This window comes from Centroberyx affinis, unplaced genomic scaffold (assembly GCF_046629955.1).
Source record: "Centroberyx affinis isolate AG114_WGS23_722 - 3 ecotype Tasmania unplaced genomic scaffold, CSIRO-AGI_Caff_v1 ptg005062l_1, whole genome shotgun sequence".
In the NCBI taxonomy this organism is placed as follows: domain Eukaryota; kingdom Metazoa; phylum Chordata; class Actinopteri; order Beryciformes; family Berycidae; genus Centroberyx; species Centroberyx affinis.
In genome coordinates, this window is record NW_027282497.1 from 367,217 (window position 1) to 390,362 (window position 23,146).

The window sequence follows — 23,146 nt, forward strand, 5'->3', positions numbered from 1 at the left end:
AGACAAAGACTCATTACCCAACACGACTTTATTTTCAGTTAGTTCATTATGAATATTTTTATCATAGGCAATTTCTCATTATTCAAAATGAAGGAACTCTAGAAGAGGCTTTTAAGAAGCCTGGGTATGCAAATTGAGGTCACAGACACCTGTCAGGGAAAAAGGAGATGAATATATTGTTTAGGCTCTTGGTTATAACCAGTGCTACTGGAAAAGTGGAAAAAGGTGCAATATTGAAGATAATCAGTAATGGTGTGCTTACTGGAAATACGACTTTGTCAATCCAATGTCCTCTTTGACTGATAATGGCTGAAGACTCTTGTTAGAGTTTATGGCAAAGAAGGAGGCGTACTTTACCACTTTCCCCTCCTGGTATAACTGTCATGTTGTAAAAAGAAATGATATCCCATGCAGCATTGTAGCCAATTTCAATGTTGTTATTTGTTGTGAACACTGATCTTTATCGCTAACCTCATAACTGAGGCACTTTCATGTATTGGGACCAGTCATTCAAGAGTGATTAAGGAAAAGGGACCTGGCGGAAAAATGAGACTTAATGTTGCACGTCTTTTTTTTTTTTTTTTTTACTTTGAAGTGATTTGGGTCATTTTGTGCACGAATTGTTCCGTGAGAGTTTTAAGTTGACACGTATCCATCACTGACAGTCAGGTGAACACAGGGGTGCGGTTGTAGTTGAGACCGTAGCGTCCATATGGCTTTACTGGATGCAGCGTGGGCATGCGGGCTGCCTGCCCGCCCCAGACAAAGAGACTCCTCCGTCCATATCATCATCCTCGCTGACCTCAACTGTTTCCTCTCTTTCCCATCTCCACATTCCTCCTTGACATCACGGTTTAAAACACACTGTTTAAAAAGAAGCAAAAGACAATCTTAGAAAAGATGTAATCGCATCACAGTTTACTCTCTCTCACAACCCTCTGCTGTGGTGTGTGTGTGTGTGTGTGTGATCTGAGGGCACACAGCGTACCCAGCCAGATCGAGAGCACAGTCTCACAACAGACACTTTTAATGGTGAGTCACTCAGCACAAAAGCAGTTGTGTATGTGTGTGTGTGCGTGTGTGTGTATATGTGGTGATGTTGTGATTTTTTTTTTATACTCTTTGTTGATGTTAGTGTTGACATTAAGAGTATGTTATTAATTTCTGTTGACTGTGTTAAGTGGAGTGGCCCTTTCAGAGCTTTTTTTGTACAACATTAACTCTGTGAAGAATTTATTCAGTAGGCTGAAACATTCCAAACAACGACAATGATTCTTCAAGCAGTCACCTTGGCTCGCACCTTATCGATTTGTCAGAGCGCTCAAAATTTAGAGAGATATATTTCTGTATTTATCACAAATCTATCAAATTATCAGTTATTTATCAGGCATGATCAGTGTATTAGCACTAATGCAGTTTCATTCATAAATTTGCAGAGATTGTCTCACTTGCAGGCCAGTCCAGAGTTGGATTTACATGTGCTAAATGATCATTTTACATATTACTACCATGCCATGATTGGACGACATTACATTCCAAATGTAAAATCTATTATCTATTGCAAGTTTGGAAGCACTTTATAGCTCAGGATTAAGGTAACACAATACAGTGATATAGGTGTGTCTTTACCTCATTTGGGATATCTGTTTCAGTTCAAACACCTTGAACTGATACTACACTGGACAATTTCTCTGTGTAAGCACTCCTTACATTTTCAAATTTGACACTACTCAAAATCAGAAGCATATCGGCTTCCTTTTTATGGATGAATATAAAAAATGGCGAACAGTCGCTATTCAGAAATCCCATTGGAGCTCAATCTTTCGAACACATGGGTTTGGATGGCCCATCTTGTTTCTAATAGACTAATAGAAGTCGATAGATGTACGTGGGACCTGGGTCTCTATACATGTCTTCCTTGTCTCCTCCACCTGCTCCTTGTTTACTATCTGTTACAGTAGCCATAGCAGTCACACGGACGCCGTCCCCTACACTTCATGTCTTACTCAGTGATGCTAGGTTGGTCTAGCACCATGTTCAACTGTCACCCCAGACATTTGCTTGCAGATTTGTATACTGTCTTAAGTCTACGCTGAGCAACATTTTAGGTGTGTGCTGGAGTTACTGTGATCGAAGACAACCACTTGTAGACATGTTTTTTTCTAATGGCCAATGGATTTTCTCTTTGTATTGACTGGACAATGTAATGTATTGATGTTTGATTAAAAATGCCCTGGTAGCTTGTGGATTGCTAAAGTGGTCAGATATATGTACTGTATAGCTGTACAAAGAGTGATAAAAGACATGTTTTAAACCTTTTTTCTGTGGGTACAGCACTGTTTAAAAAAATCAAAGTGGTTTTAACCCTTGCCTGTTTTAACTTATCATTTGGTGGTGCTCTGTATTACTTCTATTGTTATTTATATTATTTTATTTGTTGCCTCTCCTGCACTGATAAGAGACTGTAGCTCTGTGCAAGGGGTTGTACTGTATACCAGTGTGAAGCTTTGTATTTTTCCCCTCTGGTTTTGGACTCAGTGAAAGTGTGATGTTTACATGTACAGTTTTTCAGAATACTTTTTTTTTTTTTGCGTTTTGTTCAGGCTATTTTTTTCTCACCTACGCCCCAAATCTGTGTACATTTGCCTAGATATTTTCCTTTTGTCGTTTCATTGCATCAAATGCAGCTGTGACCACTTTGACTTTTGGTCACATGGTCAGACTGGGCCTTGATAACCGGCTGCTTGGCTGGGTATTGCGGTGGCTTCGAGCATCTGACAAGGAAATCTTGAGTAAGAGGGAGCGTCACAACATCTCAAAGTGGACCGTCAAAGATTTATTAAGGAGCATGATGACTTTAATCAACTATTTTAGGATACAACATTGTGGTCTAGAATAAGAAGGTAGGATGCAAGTTACTGGAGCATATAGGTGCATTTATTATAATGCTGTACGTGCTCAGAATCTTTTATTATCCCGGCCGTGTTGTCAGGAAAAACTCCTTGTCCTTAACCTGACTGGCAGCCTGGACGGTACACTTTGACCTGTTGTAATATCTCCTCTGTAACATAAAAGCCATTCCCCTCTCCTGGCCTTCTAAGGGGAACCCATAAACCTCAGGAAATACTGAATCTCCAAGTTTAGTTTTTATCCATTGATCTCTTCTGAAATGAGAGTTAAGTCTCTACCGAAAACCATAACATTTATATGAGATGTCTATTGTTTTGTACATTTATCATTGTGATTTAAAAGTGGAGCTTTTTCCAGTACCTGTGACTTAATATTTTGATTTTTGGAGTGTTTATAGGTATGAATATTTATTATTATATGTGAAACAACTAAAAGACAAAAGAAAAGGCTGAACCTGTTTCATTTGTATGTTTCATGCAAAACTGTCCAGGTGGGATTCTCTCTGCCTCTTACATATCACTAATGAGGGACCTGTGTTTGTTTGGAAATAGCGCTTTTTCAGTGTTGCATCAACGCTATGGTAAAAAAAACAGTGGTTTACCAACGGCAGAGTTGCAAGGCTCTCCTCTTCTCCTGAGATGTCAGTAATTGAATAAAATAGTGCGATGAGCTATCAAACTGAAACATGGCTTGTGGTTTTCTTTTTTTCCCCTCACATATTGTCTTATTCTCTCTTATTCCATCTGTGTCTCAGATCAGTAGGAAACAAAGAAGTGGGTTTACTATTTCATGAGTAAAGGCCTTCGTCCACAAGAGAGCAGCAGAGACAAGGAGAGCAGTAGGAGAGCGAACCGAGACTGCATGCCACCAGGGAGCAGCAGGTCATCACAGACTGCTGCAAAACTGCCATAACACCTGCAGTAAAATTATAGACATACATACAACAAATAGTACACACACACACACACACACACACACACACACAAAATGACATTTAAGTTATTAATTTGACTAATTCAGTAAACATGTTGCTGCCAATGTTACTGTCAGAGGAAAAAACAAATGGCTAAAAATTAGAAAGCTCCTATGAAAAGTAAAAAAAATCATTGACAAGACCATTCTTAAAATGACAAAATAGGTCAAATTATTGTCTGAGAATGATTGCATAACTTCTATTATTTCCTTCTTTCTACATCCCCTTTTAATACTCCTATTAGTCCATGTTTGCCACATTACAGATAAAGTGTTTTTATTGACTGAGATTACACAAACCTTGATCCCCATAAGCCTGTGTGGTTCTGATGCATGCGGCCACTGCCTTATATTATTCTTATTTTTTTAGAGTTTACGGTAGTGCCACATAGTTTGGCTTGGCTCAAACATGTCTGTCAATACTCACAGGTGGTTTCCCAAACAGATTCTCATGTGAAAATGAACGCAGCGTTTAACTAGAACAAAGTCAGCGTTCCCAGAAAGTAATGAAACATCGGCAGTGGCCTTGTTTTTCTTCTCACTTATCTACAGTTTTCCCAGCTATAGGCAATTTCAGCAACAGTTCCATTCATGCTCAGAATAATATTCAGAAGAAAGCAATTTTTTTTGAATAAGTACACTAGACAATCCACTCACCTTTTGTATTTTTTTTTTTATTTAGAGGGCGGGAAAGTAGTAGAAAGGAGAGGGAGACAGAGGAGAGAAAGCTCTGGTGGGATTCGACCATTCGACCATCTCTGGGCACAATATTCATTTGCTATATTTTAGTTTATAATAATATTCTCCACCTTCTGTATTTTCCACATGCAGTTAGCCATGGTATGCATTGCTTTTTAATAGAAGTTTCAACTTGCCGTATCCCTCATGCTCCAGAGTGTAACAGAAACAAGGTCACACAGGTGAGCACATTGACTAGAGTCATTGCAACACTTGAACAGGAACTACAGTTTGTGTAATAGCCTGACCAGTAGAGGTTCAAGGCTGTAGCCAGTTGTCAGATCAAATTCATTTAAAATCTTTTTACCAGATATTTTTGAATACCCAAAACCTCAGATCCGGTTGCCACCATAAATAGCAGTACCCAGACAAGAAGCAGTATAAACAACTGTGGCCTGTAGCTAAACTAACATTATAGAGACGATGAGTAATGCTTTGTGTTGACACTAAAGGGTCCTGAGCGACACGTGGACTCGAACACGCTCTCACGTTCTTTGCTCATGCTGCTGATCAAATATAGACCAGTAACAGGACAACACATGAACCCTTGCCAACAGACTGCTGAACCTCCTGCCCCGTTACCTGGAAAGACTGACTAATACGAGCCTATAGGGTTATGCTATGTAGCGTTCCCCCTATTTGTCACCCGTATCCATGCAGCAGTGACTTGTCTGTCTTGTGAAAGTGGGGAGGTCGCATGCTTCCTGGGCAGCACTGAGACCTGAAACCAGAGTCCTGGCACGGGCCAGAGGAGGCTCAGACACGGCTGCCTTTGCCCCACATTCCCCTTTTATCTCTGAGCTGACTGATGTATAGCAGTGCCTTAAGTGACTCTGCCACCATTTTCCACACAAGGAACCAACTGGGCAATTATAACGGTTCAGGGGTTGACTGAAGAAAGACTATGCCCCAAGAATCCACTTTCATAAGGTTTCACAGAGAAATAGATCGTTCAAGTTCAGTTTATCTCACATAAGGCCAAGTTCACAATTTAACCACCGATCCTCCATAACACTACCACCCTTATTTCACCCACATTTTTTAAGAATAAAACTTAAAACTGCAACTTATTTTATTAATCAAACAATTCTCCATCAATAGAACGCCACTTTCAGTTGCAGTTAATCTATTGCCTTTCTTTAAGCTGAATATTCTATTTGTCACTTTCCAACTTGCTGCTACTTTCTGGAATATAGCAGTTTATTAATCAAACATACAAATATGAGATTGCAGTAATGTGCGCAAACAAACTTGCAGTGCAATTATTGAATTCAAGCTTCAGGACTGTCCAGCATTATTGTTGTAAGATCTATCATCACAACATTGTTTTTCACTGACTATTTAGTACCTTCACAGTCACTGTCACTATCTTGTTTTTAAATCAGTAATTTGTCCTTCACTGTGTCCTGTAAACTTTGCCCAGAGGAACCTGGAATATTCTCGGAGGTGATAAAAAAGGCACATGCTCCGCAGGACCTGCAGGATGGGAGATTCCCGTGTCTGTGAAGGGACTGGGCGTCGCAGGACATTTTTAGACCCAAGTGGGTCTGATGCTTTGCCAGGAATAGTGTAGCTTTGGAGGGGGATAGAGACTGGGAGAAGGGTCACACATCTGTTGAATGGGCAGAGTTGCCACAAGCTCTGAAAACATGAATCCAGTCTTTGGCCACAATGTCATTTATGCTTTGACCTATATGTTACACATACTGGAACTGTTTAACTTACATATTTGAACAGGAAGATTATCTAACAGCTTGACTGAACTGTATCCAGGCTTTGCTCAGTCTATTCTTAGAGTCAGTGTGCCGATTACAAAATGTTGCCCAGATATTATTTCAAAGCAAAGTCCAACAGAGTCTTTAGTAACCCTTCAGCAGTGCAATCACAATAATTAGAACATTTGGAGGTCCAGTAAAATTATGCATTGTTAATAGTACTGGAAATCTTCACAAGAGATATTGGTTCTTCTCAGAAATATGACTCTGGTATTGGCAACTTGCACCTGCTACATAATATTGAGTGAATTCAGATAGTTGATTCTTCTCCAGGTTTATTTCTGTCAGCGCAGGGTATAGTCCAGAAATAAATTGTGCATGCACACACAGCATGTTGTGTTTACAGTCTAATGCAAATGCAAAGATTGCAAGGGAGCAAAAAAAAGCTTGTAAAATCTGCTCCCTCATTGTAGCATTCATATGAACAGACTGAATCTCTCACAACAGCGTCATGAGGCATTTAAAATATGTCCTTGGTAGTGACTCCAGTAAAAGTTGATAGCAGCCAGTGACCACTTTATTTTTATGTTGTGCTGTTGTTATAGAAGTATGTATTGGAAACTCTCTGACCAGATGTCTTTCCTTGCAGTAACTGATCTCCTCTCAGAAACATTTCATCATGTTTTATGCACCAAGATAGGGCCAGAGTATCTCTAGCATTTCACCTAAAAAAAGAAAATGTGAATTTGGCTACTGTTTCGAGAACTGGAAAAAATAGCCAGCCAAAGCAACATGTAACTGGGCGTCAGCAAATTTGTTCTACGAAAATCAAATAATTTACATAGCCTTTCCCTGATTTCTATGACAGCCTGCTGTGACAGTCTGCTGTTTTCCAGAAGTGTTTGACCCATATTCCAGCACAGGTGATGCGTTACGTAAGCTGTATTAGCCACTGAATTAACAGCTGCTAATCATATCAAAGCTAAACAGCTTAGGTCAGTTTGGCAAGTAGGCTACACTGGTTCTCTCACAGTTATAAAACAGTTGTTATGCTCACTGTGTGAATGACATGAATAGACGTCATATTGTATATAATGCATACACTATATGTTTGTATATGTGTATTTGTCTTAGCAACCCATCTATGAAAATAGTTAATAGTTGTGGGGAATCAATAAAGTACAATCAACGCAACACACAAGTACTAGCTGAAAGCATTTTATTTAACAGCAAAAAGCATCATGTCACAAAAAGGAAAAAAATGAAAAAAACATTTTACACATGAGTTTTTTTTGTTTTGGTCATGATAAAAAGACACTATATATAGACACAGAGGAAAAGCAGCCTCCAGTGACTACAGGTATAAAAACAAGCCACCACCATCTCCATCTCCAGTGATGGACTATGTCATGGATGGCCTGGTGCGGGTGGGGGGGGGGCGTGGGGCGGCGAATGCATGGTGGGGGAAGCGGTGGAGGGAATGGAGTCTAGGAGGAAGTTGGTGGAGGGGTCGACGCCTCAAACTTTACATTGTCACTACTTTCGCTCAGTTGTCTGTTCAGAGCCATTTCCCTGGCGATGCAGGTCACCTGACCATTGGTCACTGTGTAGGTTCCAGTCCTGCAGCAGAGAGGAACGTTAGAGTTAGTGATTCAAGAGAACCAAGGAACAGTTTACATGGAGTATGTGAGAGCCTATAAATGCACCTGATTTGTTTTAGTTTGATTATGTTCACATATATAGAGAGACTCACTTTTGAGACTCGGATCCATTCTGCATGCCAGGCTGGTTCTGTTTTGCAAAGAAAAATGAAGCCCACCAGTGGCCCGAGTCCTGTCGAGGAAGTCCTGCAGAGAACAAATTGAACGTCAGACAGGAGCTCAGTGAGGCGCAGGGAGATGTAACAATAAACTGTTTCAAAATAAATCCTTGTTTACTAGTCCTGTTCATACCTGGGTGGTGTGGAATGACCTCTCCTGTGTACTCAGCACTGCCACAGGAGCTGTTGCTGGAGGTCGACCCAAGGCGCCCTGCAACAAAGATTATATTTCATTTTAGTGCAAAACTCAAGGAAAACTCCACAGGAAAAACAAATGGATTGGGTGGAGATGCAGAGAGAAAAACAAACACCTGGCATTTTCACCGTACAATGAAATGAATAAATAATAAATAAATAAATATTAATGCATATAGGCCACATCGCACTCACTTCTGTAGTAATCATGGGTGGCGATGAGGGAGCCACTTGATGGAATTGCTGCCATTTTCTCCCGACCTTAGGTGGAAAACCGCTCAAAGATGGGAAATGGTAACCTTGAGGAAAGAAAGAAGAAAAAAATAGGTGGCAGATGTATTATGAAGGTGAAAACAATGTGAAGAAAATGGATGTTGCTAAGGTTTCACTATGATTTCCCTTACGATTTAACTTACTGCTTTTTATTTCTGTATCCCTTATATTTTATGTATGTTGTTCTGCTGTTTTTCACCATGCTGTTCTGTTGAGATTTAGATCCTATCATTTAATTAAGTTGGGTTTTTGTCTGACATCTTGATTTTTGTTGTGAAGTTTGTTTGTTTCATGGTAAAATAACTTTATAAGCCTGGATTTTTTAATCTCCTAAAACCAATGTTGTCCAAAGCATTGCAAGCCCAGTAAAGATATCCTGCCTGGCCTCATGGAGACAGAGGACTTGTTTCTGAGAGAAAAACATCTGGACTGCCATGATAGCATTCACAGAAAATGTGTCACTCTGGACTCATTTCAAGGAAGGCTAGCTCCATGTATTCATGCCCTTTGAGCTCCATTCCAGTCCACCAGCCTTTACTCCAGACTGAATAAGCAGAGGCAGCTGGCACTGGGAATCTGGTTTCCCCTGACTCAAATAGCTGGAGTGTCTATCGGGTGTGTGTGTGTGTGTGAGTGAGTTTGTGTCCACAAGTCCATCAGAGCACCAACAGTCTAGTGCATGAGTTGGCTGCATGATCACTATTTGTTGGCAAAAATTGCCATTCAATGTCACGGCTAGGGGACATCCAAGGTCCTGCTGTGTTCAGCTAGGCCATTATAGAACACTTTATCCAGATTTATGTGCCAAAAAAAGAACAATACATCATAACTATATTTCTTTTTGTGAGAATTGACTAAATATATATAAAAATGCTTTACTTCAGGCTCATAAAACTAAAAGGCTTGGAAAGCACAATATCTGAAGGGCTGGAGCCTGGGAACCTGTTGTTGCTTGACATCAGGCAAGCACAGATGGCTTTGGGGATTTCAAGAAACAGGCTAATACTTGTCTGCACTACATAGACTAGATAGAACCGCTGAGGGGTAAACAGATGAGCAATCTGACCATTTATAAAATGGCCAGAAGTAAATTCCACCTTTAAAAAACTAAGAATGTGTGTGTCTGTACGTGTGTGTATGTTCATGTGCAGTGGCCTTGCAGAAAAAAACAGAAATGACATATCATAAGCATTATAGGTAAGCAGCCAATCCAGAGAATATTTACCTCTACCTACAAAACAGTCCAGCACACTATTATGCAAAATGTACCTTTATATTATCTGATGAAGGCTGATGAAAGAAAGCTGAGTGGAAAGACACTGTATAACTAATGCCCATACTGTTGTATTCCCACACTATATAACTTTTGAGGCTGTCAGGTATAAGATAAACTGCAACTTTTACCCATTCCAATAGTAATATATCATATATAGCTTGCACAAAAACAATGACTGGACAAAGGCCTTTTAGAATAGGCAACAGAAAAACACACTGATGATTTGTTCCCTTGTTACTTAGACTTACCTTTTAGTTTAGGCTAGGATGACGCTGGTAGCACCGAAGGCGGTTAAGGTGCGGATGGCAAGGCTTGAAGTTGAGAAAGTGCTAATTATTATTATGGCCCATTTGTGTGTAAACTCTCTGTTGGGACCCGTCACGGTCACTCCACCTTGGTGTTCACAATCCCGTTCTGACTCGAAGAGGGCGAACTAGTAGCTTTATATGCGCTGGACGCTGGTGTGACACGGGGCGGGGCGGGGACAGCTCGAGGACACAGAACGTGCCGCTGTTATATCTGTTCTGTTCTGTCAACGGGAACTCGGTGACACGAGCCGGGGGCTTTTGAGAAGCTTATCTTAAACTTAACCCCCAGTTAGACACTCAGTAGCTAACAGTTTCGCTCGTAGGCTAGCTGCTGTTAACCTGAAACTGAAGCTTTTACAGCTTGGCTCCAATTCACGCGCGCGCGCACGTCTCTCTCTCTATACATTTTCTTTTTTTGATTTCCAAAAGAAACACCATTAACCAGTATGAAAACACAGACAGAAAAGCCGCTAAAGTCACAGGTGTGTGTGTTGTCAGGTATTTTACAATAGCTCCGATCGTGACTCAGCCTGTGAGAAATGAGTTCTGGGACTATCCTTAATAAAAAAGTTGTGTTTTTATTTTATTTTTTTATCATACAAACATGGTTGGCTTTATATTGTCATATATGAAACCTGACACAGCGTTTTATGTCTGTCCCTGGTGGTCTAGTGGTTAGGATTCGGCGCTCTCACCGCCGCGGCCCGGGTTCGATTCCCGGTCAGGGAACTCATCTTTTTCAATTGCGGCACAAACTGTTTTTATTTCTTTTTGCTGGGATTTTTTGAAGGCCGGACCATTAGTAATTCCGATAGTAAATTGAATCTGTAATTTGGTACTTTCAACGGCAGTGTTCAGCAGTCATGCTCAAACGTTTGTCTGCGAAAAGTATAATGTCTTAATGTTTTCCCATTAAAGGGTTTTATAAAACTATTCTTACAGAACTGACTGTATGAAAAGGGAATTGACAACAACCACGTAAGTAAATTACAGCCCTCAAAGAAGTGACAAAAAAGACACACACACCATCCAATTGACTTTAATTGAAAAATCTTAAAGTACAAAAATACTTTATATTAGTGAAATTCTCCGCCCTTGAAAAATGAGGATAAAAACTGTCACAGTTGACGTCAATTAATGCATATTCTGAGTAACTGAACTTATTTAAAAGACTGAAGGGTTTTACTGCACTTACATTTCAAAATAAGGAAACTCTTAAATCCCACTTAAACAACATGCAGGAATATCAAAGACTATTTGGAAATTTAAGTTTAAATTAACTAACAAACTTAATGGGTCCTATTAGTCATGTTAATACAGCAGTCATAAGTGACAGTGGCAGAGTTCACTGGGTCAGAGGAGTAAAGGGACATTACAAGTTATGGGAGAAAAATTCACTGTGGTCCGTCTCATGAGCTCTGGCGCAAGGACCTTCTTTCAAACCCGGAGGTGTTTCCATCATTTGCCCGAGTACCAGTCACCTTCTCCTGTGGGATGTAGACAGGATGCAAGTAATCAATATTCCTATATTTATACAATAAGAACACAGTGAGCAGTATGTACTCTTCTGACAAACTCACCTTCACGTTGCCAACCATTTCCTCAAAAGACTTGAATGTAGAGGAATGTCTACAGGGAAATGTGAAGACAAATCATAATGTATTTTAGCGCAGCGCCCGGTAACTTTAAAAGTAAAATGACACAAGAAAACTTTATTTCAAGTGCACCCAATGTACTTTCACACATAGCAATGGGAGGGTGATTATCTATTTTTCCTTTAAAACTTCAGGACTCAAATGCCATTTCTAGGTGAATCACACACAGACACACCTAAGTGAACTACTGACAGATTTAAGTAAACAGTGCAAGGGGGAATCTCAATCATGTCAGAGCCACACATGCTTGGCATTTTTACCTCATAGCCGGCACGCTTATGGTGTGGCTTAAAGGGCTGATGGGTGTGTCAAGAGGTTCAGGAAGGCACAGCAGAGAGAGAGGAGAGAGATAAGAAGGGGGGAGTGAGTAGGAGATCACAAAAACAACATCATACAGAATCAGCAGCAGCATTAAAAGCTAACTTTGCTTCAGTCCTTTAAATTGCTCAAATATTTTATGAATCTCTCCATATTAAAGGCGAACTAAAGCTACCTCGGTTTCCTGTTCATTCTGTGTTTCAAACTGACTCACTATATTCTACTTATAAACTTTACTCTAAGTTAACTCTTATAAACCTATACTTTACTCAAGCTGTGGTCACGACACACAAAAAACAACTTACTGGAACACATTAAACACACAGCTCAGACTATTTAGTTGTATTGCAGTGAGACTACTTAGTGTTACCACTTATCTTTGTCTTACCGTGGTGGGCTTGGGAGTGGCAGAGCTCTGTTGAGTTTGCAGCATTAAGATAAAGACAGACACAGATAACGTCACAGCAGCGTCTGTTTCCACACGGCTGAGAACAACAGACTAAGCAGCTATTGTTGCTCAACTTCAGATGCACTGGTGTGATTGGATTATGACTGTTTACTGGCTAAATAGGAACACAAGACAGGAGACCTTCAAACTTGAAAAAAGGTGTCCTGCGGTGAAGGGTCAGGGGGGCGAATGTGAAGCTACAGCACTACCAAATTCATATAACATCTCTTGTTCTGAAGCACTAAATTTTATTTTTATTTACATTATGTTCTTAAACAGTTTGACTTACAGATGGAAAATACGCGTCTTAAAACTTTCTTAAGTCATCATAAATTCAAATATGGCCCTGCTACTTGAATGGACATGATATAATTTTATATATACAGTAGGTCCTGTTGTCCTGTACCATGTAGTCACGTTACAATGCACCAGTGTCACTAAGACAACTACTTTACAGTTTGTATTTGGTGAATAAAGTGATTGTAATTCTGATACCGACTCCAAAACTTACTCGCTATAATGTTTTGGTTTTGAGATATTAGATACAGACTCGGGTGGGAAATGGTTCACAGAACAAAAATGAAAACTTTTGAAATTCTTTCAGAGGAACAGAAACATAATCAGGAGTAAAAGTGATCCATAATGTTCTGGAATGTATCTTTTATTCTGAAAGCCAAGACACTGTTTTCTACTGTTTTCCTTTCTTATCTATTGTTTTTAAGTTACTTTTGTCATTGGTAATTAGCAACCCTAATTACCAATTATCATTTCAAAGCATCTTTTTATCCCTTGCCTTGTCCATTCCTCCTGCCTTTCTCTTGGTCTCCTGCCTGTCCATCTGTCTGGGTGAATTTGCCAAAAAGATCATTTCCTTGTTACTCCAGCCAGGGACCTTGATGGTAGCCTGTCCTCTATTCTTCCTCACTCTGCTTTCATGCCACATATGTGGAGTTTGGTGTTTTTCCACAAAGTCTCTATAATCGTTAACATTATACTTATAAAAGTGTATCACAAAGAACAAAATTTGCTATCTCAAAACTCAGTAATTCAACGTATAAAGCAGCATTTCTTTTGGGATATTCTGCAAGGGTTGAATCATTACTCAAACCACAGGAATATTATAAACCATTTCTTTTGTTTTTTCTTTGTGAAAATCAGTAGGGACGGTATTAGCCGGTACCTCATGTCTGCCAGTCTCCTGGTGATGGTCATGCCCATACCGGACAGCGCGGCAGAAGTCACCTGGCCTGCATGAGACAGACTCTCCTGGGTCCTCTTATAGCTACAGCCAGCCAGGCAGAAAACACAGATTAGAATACAGAGGGAAGAAACGCTGTTGTGGCATAATCACATCAGACTGGGTTTACTTCTTTTATCAGGAGGGGATGTTAAACGCTACTGGCCCTAACTCATTCTGAGTTATCAACAGTGACATCAGTACAGCCTCGTCTGTGCTTCATGTTGGGTTCAGAACCTGAACGGAGGGAAATCACTAAGCTCCCATCACAGCTATGACCCTAAGTACCCTTAGGACACATACAGAGAACACAAAGACAGAAGTTGACACACAACACTCGACTGAGATGAAACAGTCAACACACTTAAGAGACACACATACACACGTACACACACACACACACACGTCAGTAGCTATTATCCATCTGGCTACAGAAGAACAGTGGCTCCCATGCCCAGTTTCCAGCAATTGCAGCAGGCTAGTCCTGCCGCTGCCTGTTAATACTGCTGCTCCTTGCGCTCAGTCAGGCTATTAGGCTATTAACAGGGCACTGATCCTATTTGACCTGGAAAATCCCATCACTTGTTCCTTAGAAGAGCTCCCTCTTTAACATGTGAGCATGGCACAAGATCTGGGGAAACCCCTGCCTCATTTAATGCTATATATATAGTTTTCAGGACATGATGTAAACATGATGGCCAACACTTACGCATTGGACTGGCTGATGTCTTCCAAAGTTGCAGAGGCTGTGAGATATCTAAAAACAACAGAAAAACGTGCACAGGTTGGCAGATTATCACCTCGACTTAAGAGAGAGACCATGACAGTCATGAGTGTGCCTTTCATGGTTATGTAACCCTATTACACTGAGACAATGTGCGGCAAATGTTCTGCCAGAGGAAAGGCGGGGGGTCTTAAACCAAGACTGCCATGTGAGGCTGTGGAGATCCCAGGAGTTTTTTCTCCTTCCAACGTCAACAGATCATGGAGGAGCTTACTAGTGTTTTGATTGCAACAAAAGACAGTGTCATGTCATATGGCAAGTGAGCTGCTGGTCTAAACCTAAAGCTGTGATGCACTTACGGGGCTGAGGTTTGGACTTCTTGCCAGCCTTTGGCCAGGTTCTGTTTGATGTTACTGAGCGGACTCATACCCAGCTGTCTCTTGATGTCCATTGCATACTTTTCTTTGGCCAAAAGCACCTGCCGCAAAGTCTGAATTTCATCCTCCACCTAGGCAGCAGCGAATTACACATTTTACTCATATACTGTATATATTAATCATATTCCCGTGTTGCAATATTATTTTATAAAATACAAAAGCGACACTACCTTTGTGAGCTCAATCTTTAGATCATCTAAATCCTCCTCTGTTAGATCTGAGGGTGAGCCTCCGTTTCTTGTTGCTCCCGTAGAGGAGTTCATTGATGAGGTCCCAGCAAAACCTTTCAAACAGGCAAAGGGGGGACAAAACAACAACAATACATTGATCTTCATTTCAGTCGTCAACAAGTGGTAATTTGCAATATGTGCGTGGCATGTAGAACCGATTAAACAGGAAGACTACTTGAGGCAGTATTGGAATTCGGAGTATTTCAGAAGCACATATTGTTGACTAACAGTAATTGTAGTCCTGTGAGAACTGGTTTAACCCCTAGCAGAGGCAGTAGTAGCACCAATAGTTAGTGTATTATAACCTAGAAGTTAAAAGCACTTCGGGAGGCAATAATGAAAACAACAGCGCTGTCCTTAGTGCTGAACTCTCCATCCTGACCGGCTAGCTAGTTGGCTAACGTGACCTGTTGCACACAGAGCTAACGCTAGCCAGCGGCAAGAGCAGCATAAGTGATTATAAACACACGTCTAGTCGTTAGCTGCAACTAAAACTAACGAATAACCTGTGCAAGTCAACAGTACTATTTTAACTACAATATTATATTAGTACCAGCTCGTCACACAGATGATGTCCTTACCTTGCCGGTTCATTCTTGCCATTTTCACCTCGGAGTGTTTTTACAAGCTAGCGGCTAAGTTGCTACCTGCTGTGTCCATCCAATCCCTGATCAGCTCACATACCAACACAGGAGGCACACACACTCAGGATCAAGCTTGTTAGTGACGTTTACACACACAGACAAACACATCTGGTGGTGTGATGGTGATGGTGATGATGCTGATGCTGATGCTGATGATAACGCCAAAGCAACCACCACTTAGCTACAACAACAACAACAACAACAACAACGCTATCAACAGCAAGAATACCAAAAACGTCAAAACACCACTACCATCGCCACCTCCAACAACAACAATAATTACCATCAGCATTTATTTTTTATCACACTTTACTTAAAAACGCTTTAAAGCAGGGCAGGCCTACTCCGAGAGCAAGCAAAAACACTAAACAATAATACATAGATATTAGGATGAGTTCAATTTCAGTAGCCTAATATTCAGTCAGCAAGCAAAAACTAGGAACTAGGAAGGACACTACTGGCTCTATTTATGCAAACACATCAACTCAAAATTCATATTAAAATACAGAACCCCCCTGTAGATAACTACATCATCATAAAATTTCTACAATAGTATTTGTAAAATAAATAAATAAATACATTAGTTAATGTGTTAAATAGTTTAAAGAGTATATGTGAGGTTTTGAACTTTTACAAAGCAACAGACAAAATATGCCAATTTCAGGAGGCCCTAATGGCAAATAGCTTATCAATTTTGGTCTTTAATATGTCCAAGACTAACCATTCATATGGAGTTAAGATCTCAGTGATGTAAGTTAGGGTCAAGCAATTCAACTGGAAGCCAATGTAAGGCACTTGTAATGGGAGTTATATAATCTCTCCTTTAACTCTAACCCTGATAGCCTTGTTACAGCTTTCTGAGCTAGTTAGATGAGAGTTGGGTTTACAATTGAGAAAAAAGTAAAGTGAAATCAATACAAATAATAATAATAATAATAATAATAATAATAATAAAAAAAGATGTGAATAACTTTTTCAAAGTTTGAAAAATAAATTATTAAGTCTACCTAATTTTGGAAATAGTTTGAAGCTGCTAGAAACAGAACTGCACAACCCTTTAGACCTATTCCCCCTAACTCAGAAACAAAAATGATGATGATGATAATAATGATGATTATGATTTTGTATAATCAGATGATTTGAATAACATTTTTTTTTATTATTATTTAGAATTTATTGGAAACAGAAATGACAATAACCACAATAGCACAATGACACAACACAAACACACAAACAAAAAATGTTTGGGGGAGTTTGGAGCAGAATTTAACCATGAGGAAGTTAAATTATAATTTGATAAAAATGATAATTGGAATAACCTTTAATGCAGTGGTATGTGGACTGACACCAAACTCATTTAAAATTTTCTGTAATATGTAATTTCTATGTGTAATTTAACATCCATCATTAGCATTCCACAGTAAGTTGATGAGATGCAAGACTTGTCTCCATCTGCTGGCAAAATTTGCCACCACACTACAGAATAGAAGCAAGTCACACTTACCTAAGAATGAGCACAAGTTCACAGGTTGGCAACTTTTAGCTTTTTCCAGGAAATGCTTCAACCATCTACACTGACATCATGTTACAATGAGGTAAACAATACAACAGTAAACCAAGACATTTTGTACTTCCTTACATAGGTGCAAAATTACAGATTTCAAGATGAGGTTTTAATGTTAAATGTGTGTAACCACTTTTTTGTTCATTACTCAGATTATTTTAGTTTAAGACTTCTAAAGTTAGCACAGAGTGCCTATAACATTCTGCTACAAAATACAATAATTTCAACCTCTCTTATGTCAAAATACAATATGTGCAAGATACAGTGTAATAATCATGATAGTCGTGACAAATGTAATATCAAGGAAAAAGTGCAAAATGTAACCCACACAAGGTAATTCATAATTTTATGTTTATATGAATTATATATAATATGCTAATGTGAATGCGTTTAACATCCCTCATCAGCAGACCTACACTGTATGGGTTATATTCTTATGTGCAGAAGCATATGCTGACATAATACTGTGTGTAAGAAAGCTATAAGAGAGTAATTTTCACACCCATCCATAAAATAAATTCTAATCTACCACATATGTCATTTAGCATATTTTGTATATGTTTGTATGCAAACGCATCATTGTACATCATTGTAAATTCAGGTGCTGTTTTCCTGTGCAAGAACTGAATGAAACATATATCAAAACTATCTCTGACACCATCTGCAGTAACTGCTGATTGTTTGAAATTAACCTTGAAAGACTGGCATTTAATCTACTATAGTATGATGTGTTATTATTTCAGATAAAGCAAGTGCACACTAAAATATGAAATCGTTAAAAACATGTGCTTAAAAAATAATTTTCATGTGTTACACCTGTGTTGTTGCTGACATCTGGATTCATGCTCATATAGATGATGAATTACCAGGTGCAAGCTTTCTCCAGCTATAGAAATTGAGGGTGTTACAACTAATCCTGTGTTATTATTATTATTATCATCCCCTGCCTCATTTCTGTTGAATATAATGCAGCAGGCATTGAAACATTACACAATCTCCCAAGGACACAAGCCAAAATGTTCAGGAACATTTATTCAACAACAGCAAATCAGATCAATGATCCACTTGTTTTCTTTCAGACACACAATTACCATGCTACAACATAAACGTCAAGATTTATACGTTATATGGGCCAAGTGTATGTACAAGCGACCTTAACCATTAAACCATTCCTTGCAAAATTTAATGGTCACATTACAACACCATACCATTGAAAATTATAGCCAATCATCATTTGAAACATGACTAAATATGAAATAAATAAAATTCCAAAAATGCATCATATAACCATTTCACTATAGTTACACTATATACTATGTTGTCTCAAGACATGTTTATCGAGCCATTTCCTGATCATTGATCCATTATAGTTTTTTTCTGAACACACATTGCATTCAACTTAGAACATTTACAGTAGCATTTTCCAGTATCTCAATGAAAAAGCCATGACAGGTACATCTATGTTTCATCAAGGGTTACAGGAAACATCGTAAAAGGGCCACAGAGGTCAACACCCATACCATTAATAGCTGAGGGTGGGCAATAGGAGCTCACCGATTGTAAACCATTGAAACACATTATTAGCAGTTATGAAACTGACAAAGTGGCAAAGGTGGTCATGGATTATGGCAATTTGCAAATGTGTGGCAATATATGCATATTCAGTGGTATGAAAAATCTAGAGTCATTTTATTCAGAGCTGCCTGTAGCGCTCGCTCACAGATGATATGCCTTGTGAGCTTCTGCCTCTACATGGATTCTTAAAATTCAACAATGATAAACAATCACAGCATTGGACAAAATGTCAAAGTCATCAGACTTCAGTTCAAAACACATGAGGATAAAAACAAGATGATGATAATAATATTTGTCTTCGCTGCTGAGAACGATTCCTTATGGGTATTCTGTAGGCAGCTTTCACTCTCAAAGTAACTATGAAGAGTGAAACATGTTTTTTTCCACATCACATTTACTACTTAATATATTCAAGACAGCTCAGATTTAAAAACATGTCACCTTCTGAACCAGAGTTGCCAGTGATAGAGATGTGTTGTTCCTATCTACCAGCAGCTGTGATCGGAGCTGGCTGGATTACCTGGGCTATGGTCCTTGGCTTCAGCAACAGTGTTTCACAAATTAAGAGAAAGTACTAGTACAACAGCACAAGATCAATGCCTACATAAAGAAAATTAACTGCAATAGTAAGAGACGCAATGAATGTCCTTCAATCTCTACTGAGTTGTGATGCCTCTGAATTGAATTAGTTTTGCCATTGGTGTGAACTTAAGATACAGCAGCATCTAGGTTAAATATTCCTTTAGATGCTTTATCAGACTAGGAGAAATGAAGAATTCAACCTCTGTCAGTGATGAAAACATCATTTAAATGTTAGTAATCAATGCAATACATTTGAGATTCTATTTACGAGCTTATGCTTTAAATTTCTAAATCCAATGTGGAGAATTAAGTTAAATCACAGAATGAAAGAAATTTGCTTATGTCTCACTGAAAATAAGCAAACAAATCTTCATTCATCTTCACTGAAACTCTAACCAATCCCCCTGTGATGAAACATCCCACATTAGATTAATAACTCAAGCAATTCTAAACCAGAGACCAAAGAGTTATCTTGATAGTCGTCATGATAACCAGTTCAGTACTGCAGGACTAAGGTACTAAGGTAAAACTACTATGTCAGCAGCTATTTATGATAAACTGTCTGCAAATAAAGCTCTGTGCCTTAACTTCATGATTCACAATCATAACACTCAGGGGAGTGGAGACAAACACAGTGCCAAAGGCAACAAGTCTGACAATGGCATGAGTAAAGGAAGAGGCATTTTCAACTAATACACTGTTGACAGCAAATCAGACGTGGAAAGTGTACTAGTGTATGACAACTCTGTTCTTGAAGGTTTACTGATGGCACAAACCACCAAAGACAACATAAACACATCTCTCTATCCAGCACCTCCCTGAGCCAGGCCTCTCTTATTTGTTTAGCATAAAACATCAAGTAAACTTTACCCCCCAGTGAACTACACTCATATGAACATATTGCACATACATATGCACCAACATTATGAATCTCTCAAAGTAAAAATGTCGCAAAAGATAAAAGAAAACTGGAGACAGTGTTTCTTTTTAAACAGTGCATGCTACACCATGATGCAAAATATGGGAAAGGGACAGTGGGGTAGGCGAATCTTGTGGTTAAAGGCCAAGAAATACAAAAGAAGAAACGAAAGGGAAACAATCTTTTTCTTTCTCTTTTCTTCTTGTATTGGGGGAAAGGAGTAGCGGACCAATCAGGGAGGGTGTAAGGGGCGTGTCTTCATTAGTTCCTTTTCGTGGGCCATGCTCACTTGTCCCTCTCCTCTACGCGGCTCTCTTTCTGAAGTGGAAACATGGATTGCCCCTCTCTTTCATCTCATTAAGGTGGAGCAGGGAAGCAGGCAGGACCGCAGGCCGGGACAGAGGGGGACGGGGGGGTTAGTTGAAGCCGGTGTCAGTGTGGTAAGTGGAATGGTGACCGTCCGATGTTAACTGGGTTGTCTCTGTTGCTGATGGTTGCAGCACGATAGGGTCACCGCCAGCCTCTGTTTGACAAACAGGAACAACATTTTCAGTGTTTGTGATGAACTTCCACCTGCCAGCAATTGTCAACCGATGCCAAAACGGGAGCAGGAACACAAGAGATGACAAAATGAGTTAGCGGTCCGTTCGGTCTCACCTCTCTCATCGGATTGCAGCTGGGCCTCCAGGTCCTCGGGGGACACATAAAACTCCTGTTCCTGGCCCTCTGGAGGCCGTGGTTTACACTTTCCACAGCAGCAGTTACAGCAGCAGCACAGGCAACAGCAGAAGTAGCAGCCAGTGGCCAGGCCGCAGAATACAAACAGTGCCTGCAGTGGGGAGGGGGGTGGGGGGGGAGCCGGGGTAAGAAACAAAAAGATTAAGAGGCAGAGAATATGTGAGTAAAGGTTTAGAAAAAAGAGCATGGTCAAAAAATAGAAATGGCTAGAGCAAAGGAGAACTGATCCAGGCCTCTTCCTCCAGTCTTACCTTTGCCCACCAGCTTGACAGGACGAAGTATGTGTTCACGTTCTCCTCTCCGAACTGCTCAGCCACATACAGTCCCAGAGAGCCATATTTGTCGTAGATGTTACGCTTCGTGGGATCATTCAGAATAGCATGGGCGTTGTTTATCTCCTTGAACTTGTCTGCCGCCTCTGGATTGTCAGGGTTCTTGTCAGGGTGGAACTTCAACGCCAGTTTCCTGTGTGAAAAGGTACGAACATGACAATCCGACATAAAAGGTCACAATGTGTGGTCGCCGTGCTGCGGCGATGATGGGAGTTTGGCTGTGTGGCCGTGAGACGCCTCACCTGTAAGATCTCTTAATATCATCAGGTGTGGCCACCTTGTCCACTCCCAACACATGGTAGAGAGATTCACCAGCGGTGGACAGAGAGCGCTGCCTCTGCTGCTCAGCCATTATGCCTCACGTCCACAGTCTGAGCACAGAAAAAGGAAGGTAAATGCAGTAAATGTGGTCTGACTGTAACTACTAGCATGTTATACTTCATCAATAATCCTGTGGGACCATGTGTTAAGATTTTTCATGCATGATGTTGGCTACATCTGTCCAAAAATACGTCAAGCCTCAAACTAAACTGTGAATCAGTTTGACCTCAGATCAACACAAATATGTCAAGTGCTGATAGCAGAGGTCTGCGTGACAGGATGCTCCTGACAAGCAACAACTGGCCAAATGCTGCCTGTTTCCAAAGATACAATTGTCTTATAGGCTATGTGGAAACAGCCAGGTCTGTGTGGAATAGGGACAAGAAGCCAAAGAACCATAAAGGCAAAATGCTTGATCCATTAAATTCCCCTGCCTGGATTTCATTTTTCATGTTTTTTTAGTGTCACTGCGTGATAATGTAAGGAGTGTCCAGTTACAATCCTATATGACTGTATAAAGCCCACTGACTGAAATGTCGCCAGGATCACTGAATGTCTCTGCTGCTGCAAGTGAATCATTAATTGACATCTATACAGCCAGGCATGCTGCAAGAGAGCAAGATTTATCGAAATGACGCACTAGTGGTAAAAAGGTAAAGCCATTTCCAAGAATACAACTGCTTCCAAAAGGATGTCATCTTGACACAGATGAATTACCGATAGGCTATTTGAATCCCCGTGTATTTCAACCGTTTTAAACATAACCCACTCTGCTCTGACAAAGGGTTTAAAATACCCATTTGCTCAAAATCGCGACCCCGTGAAAACTGTCTATATGAAGGATTAAGACTCTGAGAAAGCGATGCTTGGAGCATAATCTCTGTGCGAGCATCATCAGCAGCACAGCTATAGCGCACAGCATCCATGTTGGTTTGATTCCTGGCCTGCTCTTGATGCAAGACCGGACCGGATCGTCAGCAGTAATTTTCAAGGGCAAGGGGCAGTATCTCGAGGAAAAAAAAAATAATCGAAATGCATGAGAAGGCTCACCTTTCAGTCGGCTTTGATACGTTGCAAAAAGAAATATCCCGGCGGGTAATAATTTCAGATAGTGTGGTGTGACTATGGCTGCATCTCGCACGTACCCAGCCCCTCTCTGTTAGGTTCCCAGCACACAACCATGGACAGCTGCAGCAGTACGTTGGCTCCGCCCCCC

The 23,146-nt window shown here is 40.1% G+C and overlaps 3 protein-coding genes and 1 non-coding gene across 5 annotated transcripts; 1 reads left to right on the forward strand and 3 right to left on the reverse strand.

Moving 5' to 3' along the window:
- Positions 1–7,537: 7,537 nt before the first annotated feature.
- ppdpfa (pancreatic progenitor cell differentiation and proliferation factor a) lies at positions 7,538–10,296 on the reverse strand. The gene is made up of 5 exons (XM_071545893.1): positions 10,147–10,296; positions 8,545–8,648; positions 8,288–8,365; positions 8,089–8,182; positions 7,538–7,955 (listed from the first exon to the last, which is right to left on the reverse strand). Exons 2-5 carry the CDS (start codon positions 8,597–8,599, stop codon positions 7,823–7,825), a joined length of 360 nt encoding a protein of 119 aa, XP_071401994.1. The 5' UTR covers positions 8,600–8,648; positions 10,147–10,296; the 3' UTR covers positions 7,538–7,822.
- Positions 10,297–10,863: 567 nt separating this feature from the next.
- Positions 10,864–10,935, forward strand: trnae-cuc (transfer RNA glutamic acid (anticodon CUC)). The gene has a single exon. It is a non-coding gene; the product is annotated as a tRNA-Glu (tRNA).
- A 367-nt stretch (positions 10,936–11,302) lies between these two features.
- Positions 11,303–15,911, reverse strand: LOC139666576 (tumor protein D54-like). 2 transcript variants are annotated; one of them, XM_071545855.1, is made up of 9 exons: positions 15,837–15,911; positions 15,196–15,308; positions 14,948–15,096; positions 14,574–14,621; positions 13,808–13,909; positions 12,568–12,594; positions 12,122–12,157; positions 11,787–11,835; positions 11,303–11,693 (listed from the first exon to the last, which is right to left on the reverse strand). In XM_071545855.1, the coding sequence occupies exons 1-9, from the start codon at positions 15,856–15,858 to the stop codon at positions 11,616–11,618; spliced, it is 624 nt and encodes a 207-aa protein (XP_071401956.1). In that variant the 5' UTR covers positions 15,859–15,911; the 3' UTR covers positions 11,303–11,615. The 2 variants fall into 2 exon arrangements, with proteins under 2 accessions (XP_071401956.1, XP_071401957.1); XM_071545856.1 differs by lacking the exon at positions 12,568–12,594.
- Positions 15,912–20,955: 5,044 nt separating this feature from the next.
- dnajc5aa (DnaJ (Hsp40) homolog, subfamily C, member 5aa) lies at positions 20,956–23,059 on the reverse strand. Its single transcript, XM_071545884.1, has 5 exons — positions 22,981–23,059; positions 21,852–21,980; positions 21,529–21,742; positions 21,197–21,368; positions 20,956–21,062 (listed from the first exon to the last, which is right to left on the reverse strand). Exons 2-5 carry the CDS (start codon positions 21,959–21,961, stop codon positions 20,956–20,958), a joined length of 603 nt encoding a protein of 200 aa, XP_071401985.1. The 5' UTR covers positions 21,962–21,980; positions 22,981–23,059.
- Positions 23,060–23,146: the final 87 nt, after the last annotated feature.

Bases quoted from the DNA above. Each gene is read 5' to 3' on its own strand.
- ppdpfa (XM_071545893.1), bottom strand. From the start codon at position 8,599: ATGGCAGCAATTCCATCAAGTGGCTCCCTCATCGCCACCCATGATTAC. The intron at 8,366-8,544 runs GTGAGTGCGATG...TCTTTGTTGCAG, and splicing joins CACCCATGATTACTACAGAA to GGCGCCTTGGGTCGACCTCC. The intron at 7,956-8,088 runs GTGAGTCTCTCT...TCTCTGCTGCAG, and splicing joins AATGGATCCGAGTCTCAAAA to GACTGGAACCTACACAGTGA.
- LOC139666576 (XM_071545855.1), bottom strand. From the start codon at position 15,858: ATGGCAAGAATGAACCGGCAAG. The intron at 15,309-15,836 runs GTAAGGACATCA...CCTGTTTGAAAG, and splicing joins GGCAAGAATGAACCGGCAAG to GTTTTGCTGGGACCTCATCA. The intron at 11,694-11,786 runs GTGAGTTTGTCA...TACATCCCACAG, and splicing joins AAATGGTTGGCAACGTGAAG to GAGAAGGTGACTGGTACTCG.
- dnajc5aa (XM_071545884.1), bottom strand. From the start codon at position 21,961: ATGGCTGAGCAGCAGAGGCAGCGCTCTCTGTCCACCGCTGGTGAATCT. The intron at 21,743-21,851 runs GTGAGGCGTCTC...CTTTTCACACAG, and splicing joins GATATTAAGAGATCTTACAG to GAAACTGGCGTTGAAGTTCC. The intron at 21,063-21,196 runs GTGAGACCGAAC...TTTGTCAAACAG, and splicing joins GCTGCAATCCGATGAGAGAG to AGGCTGGCGGTGACCCTATC.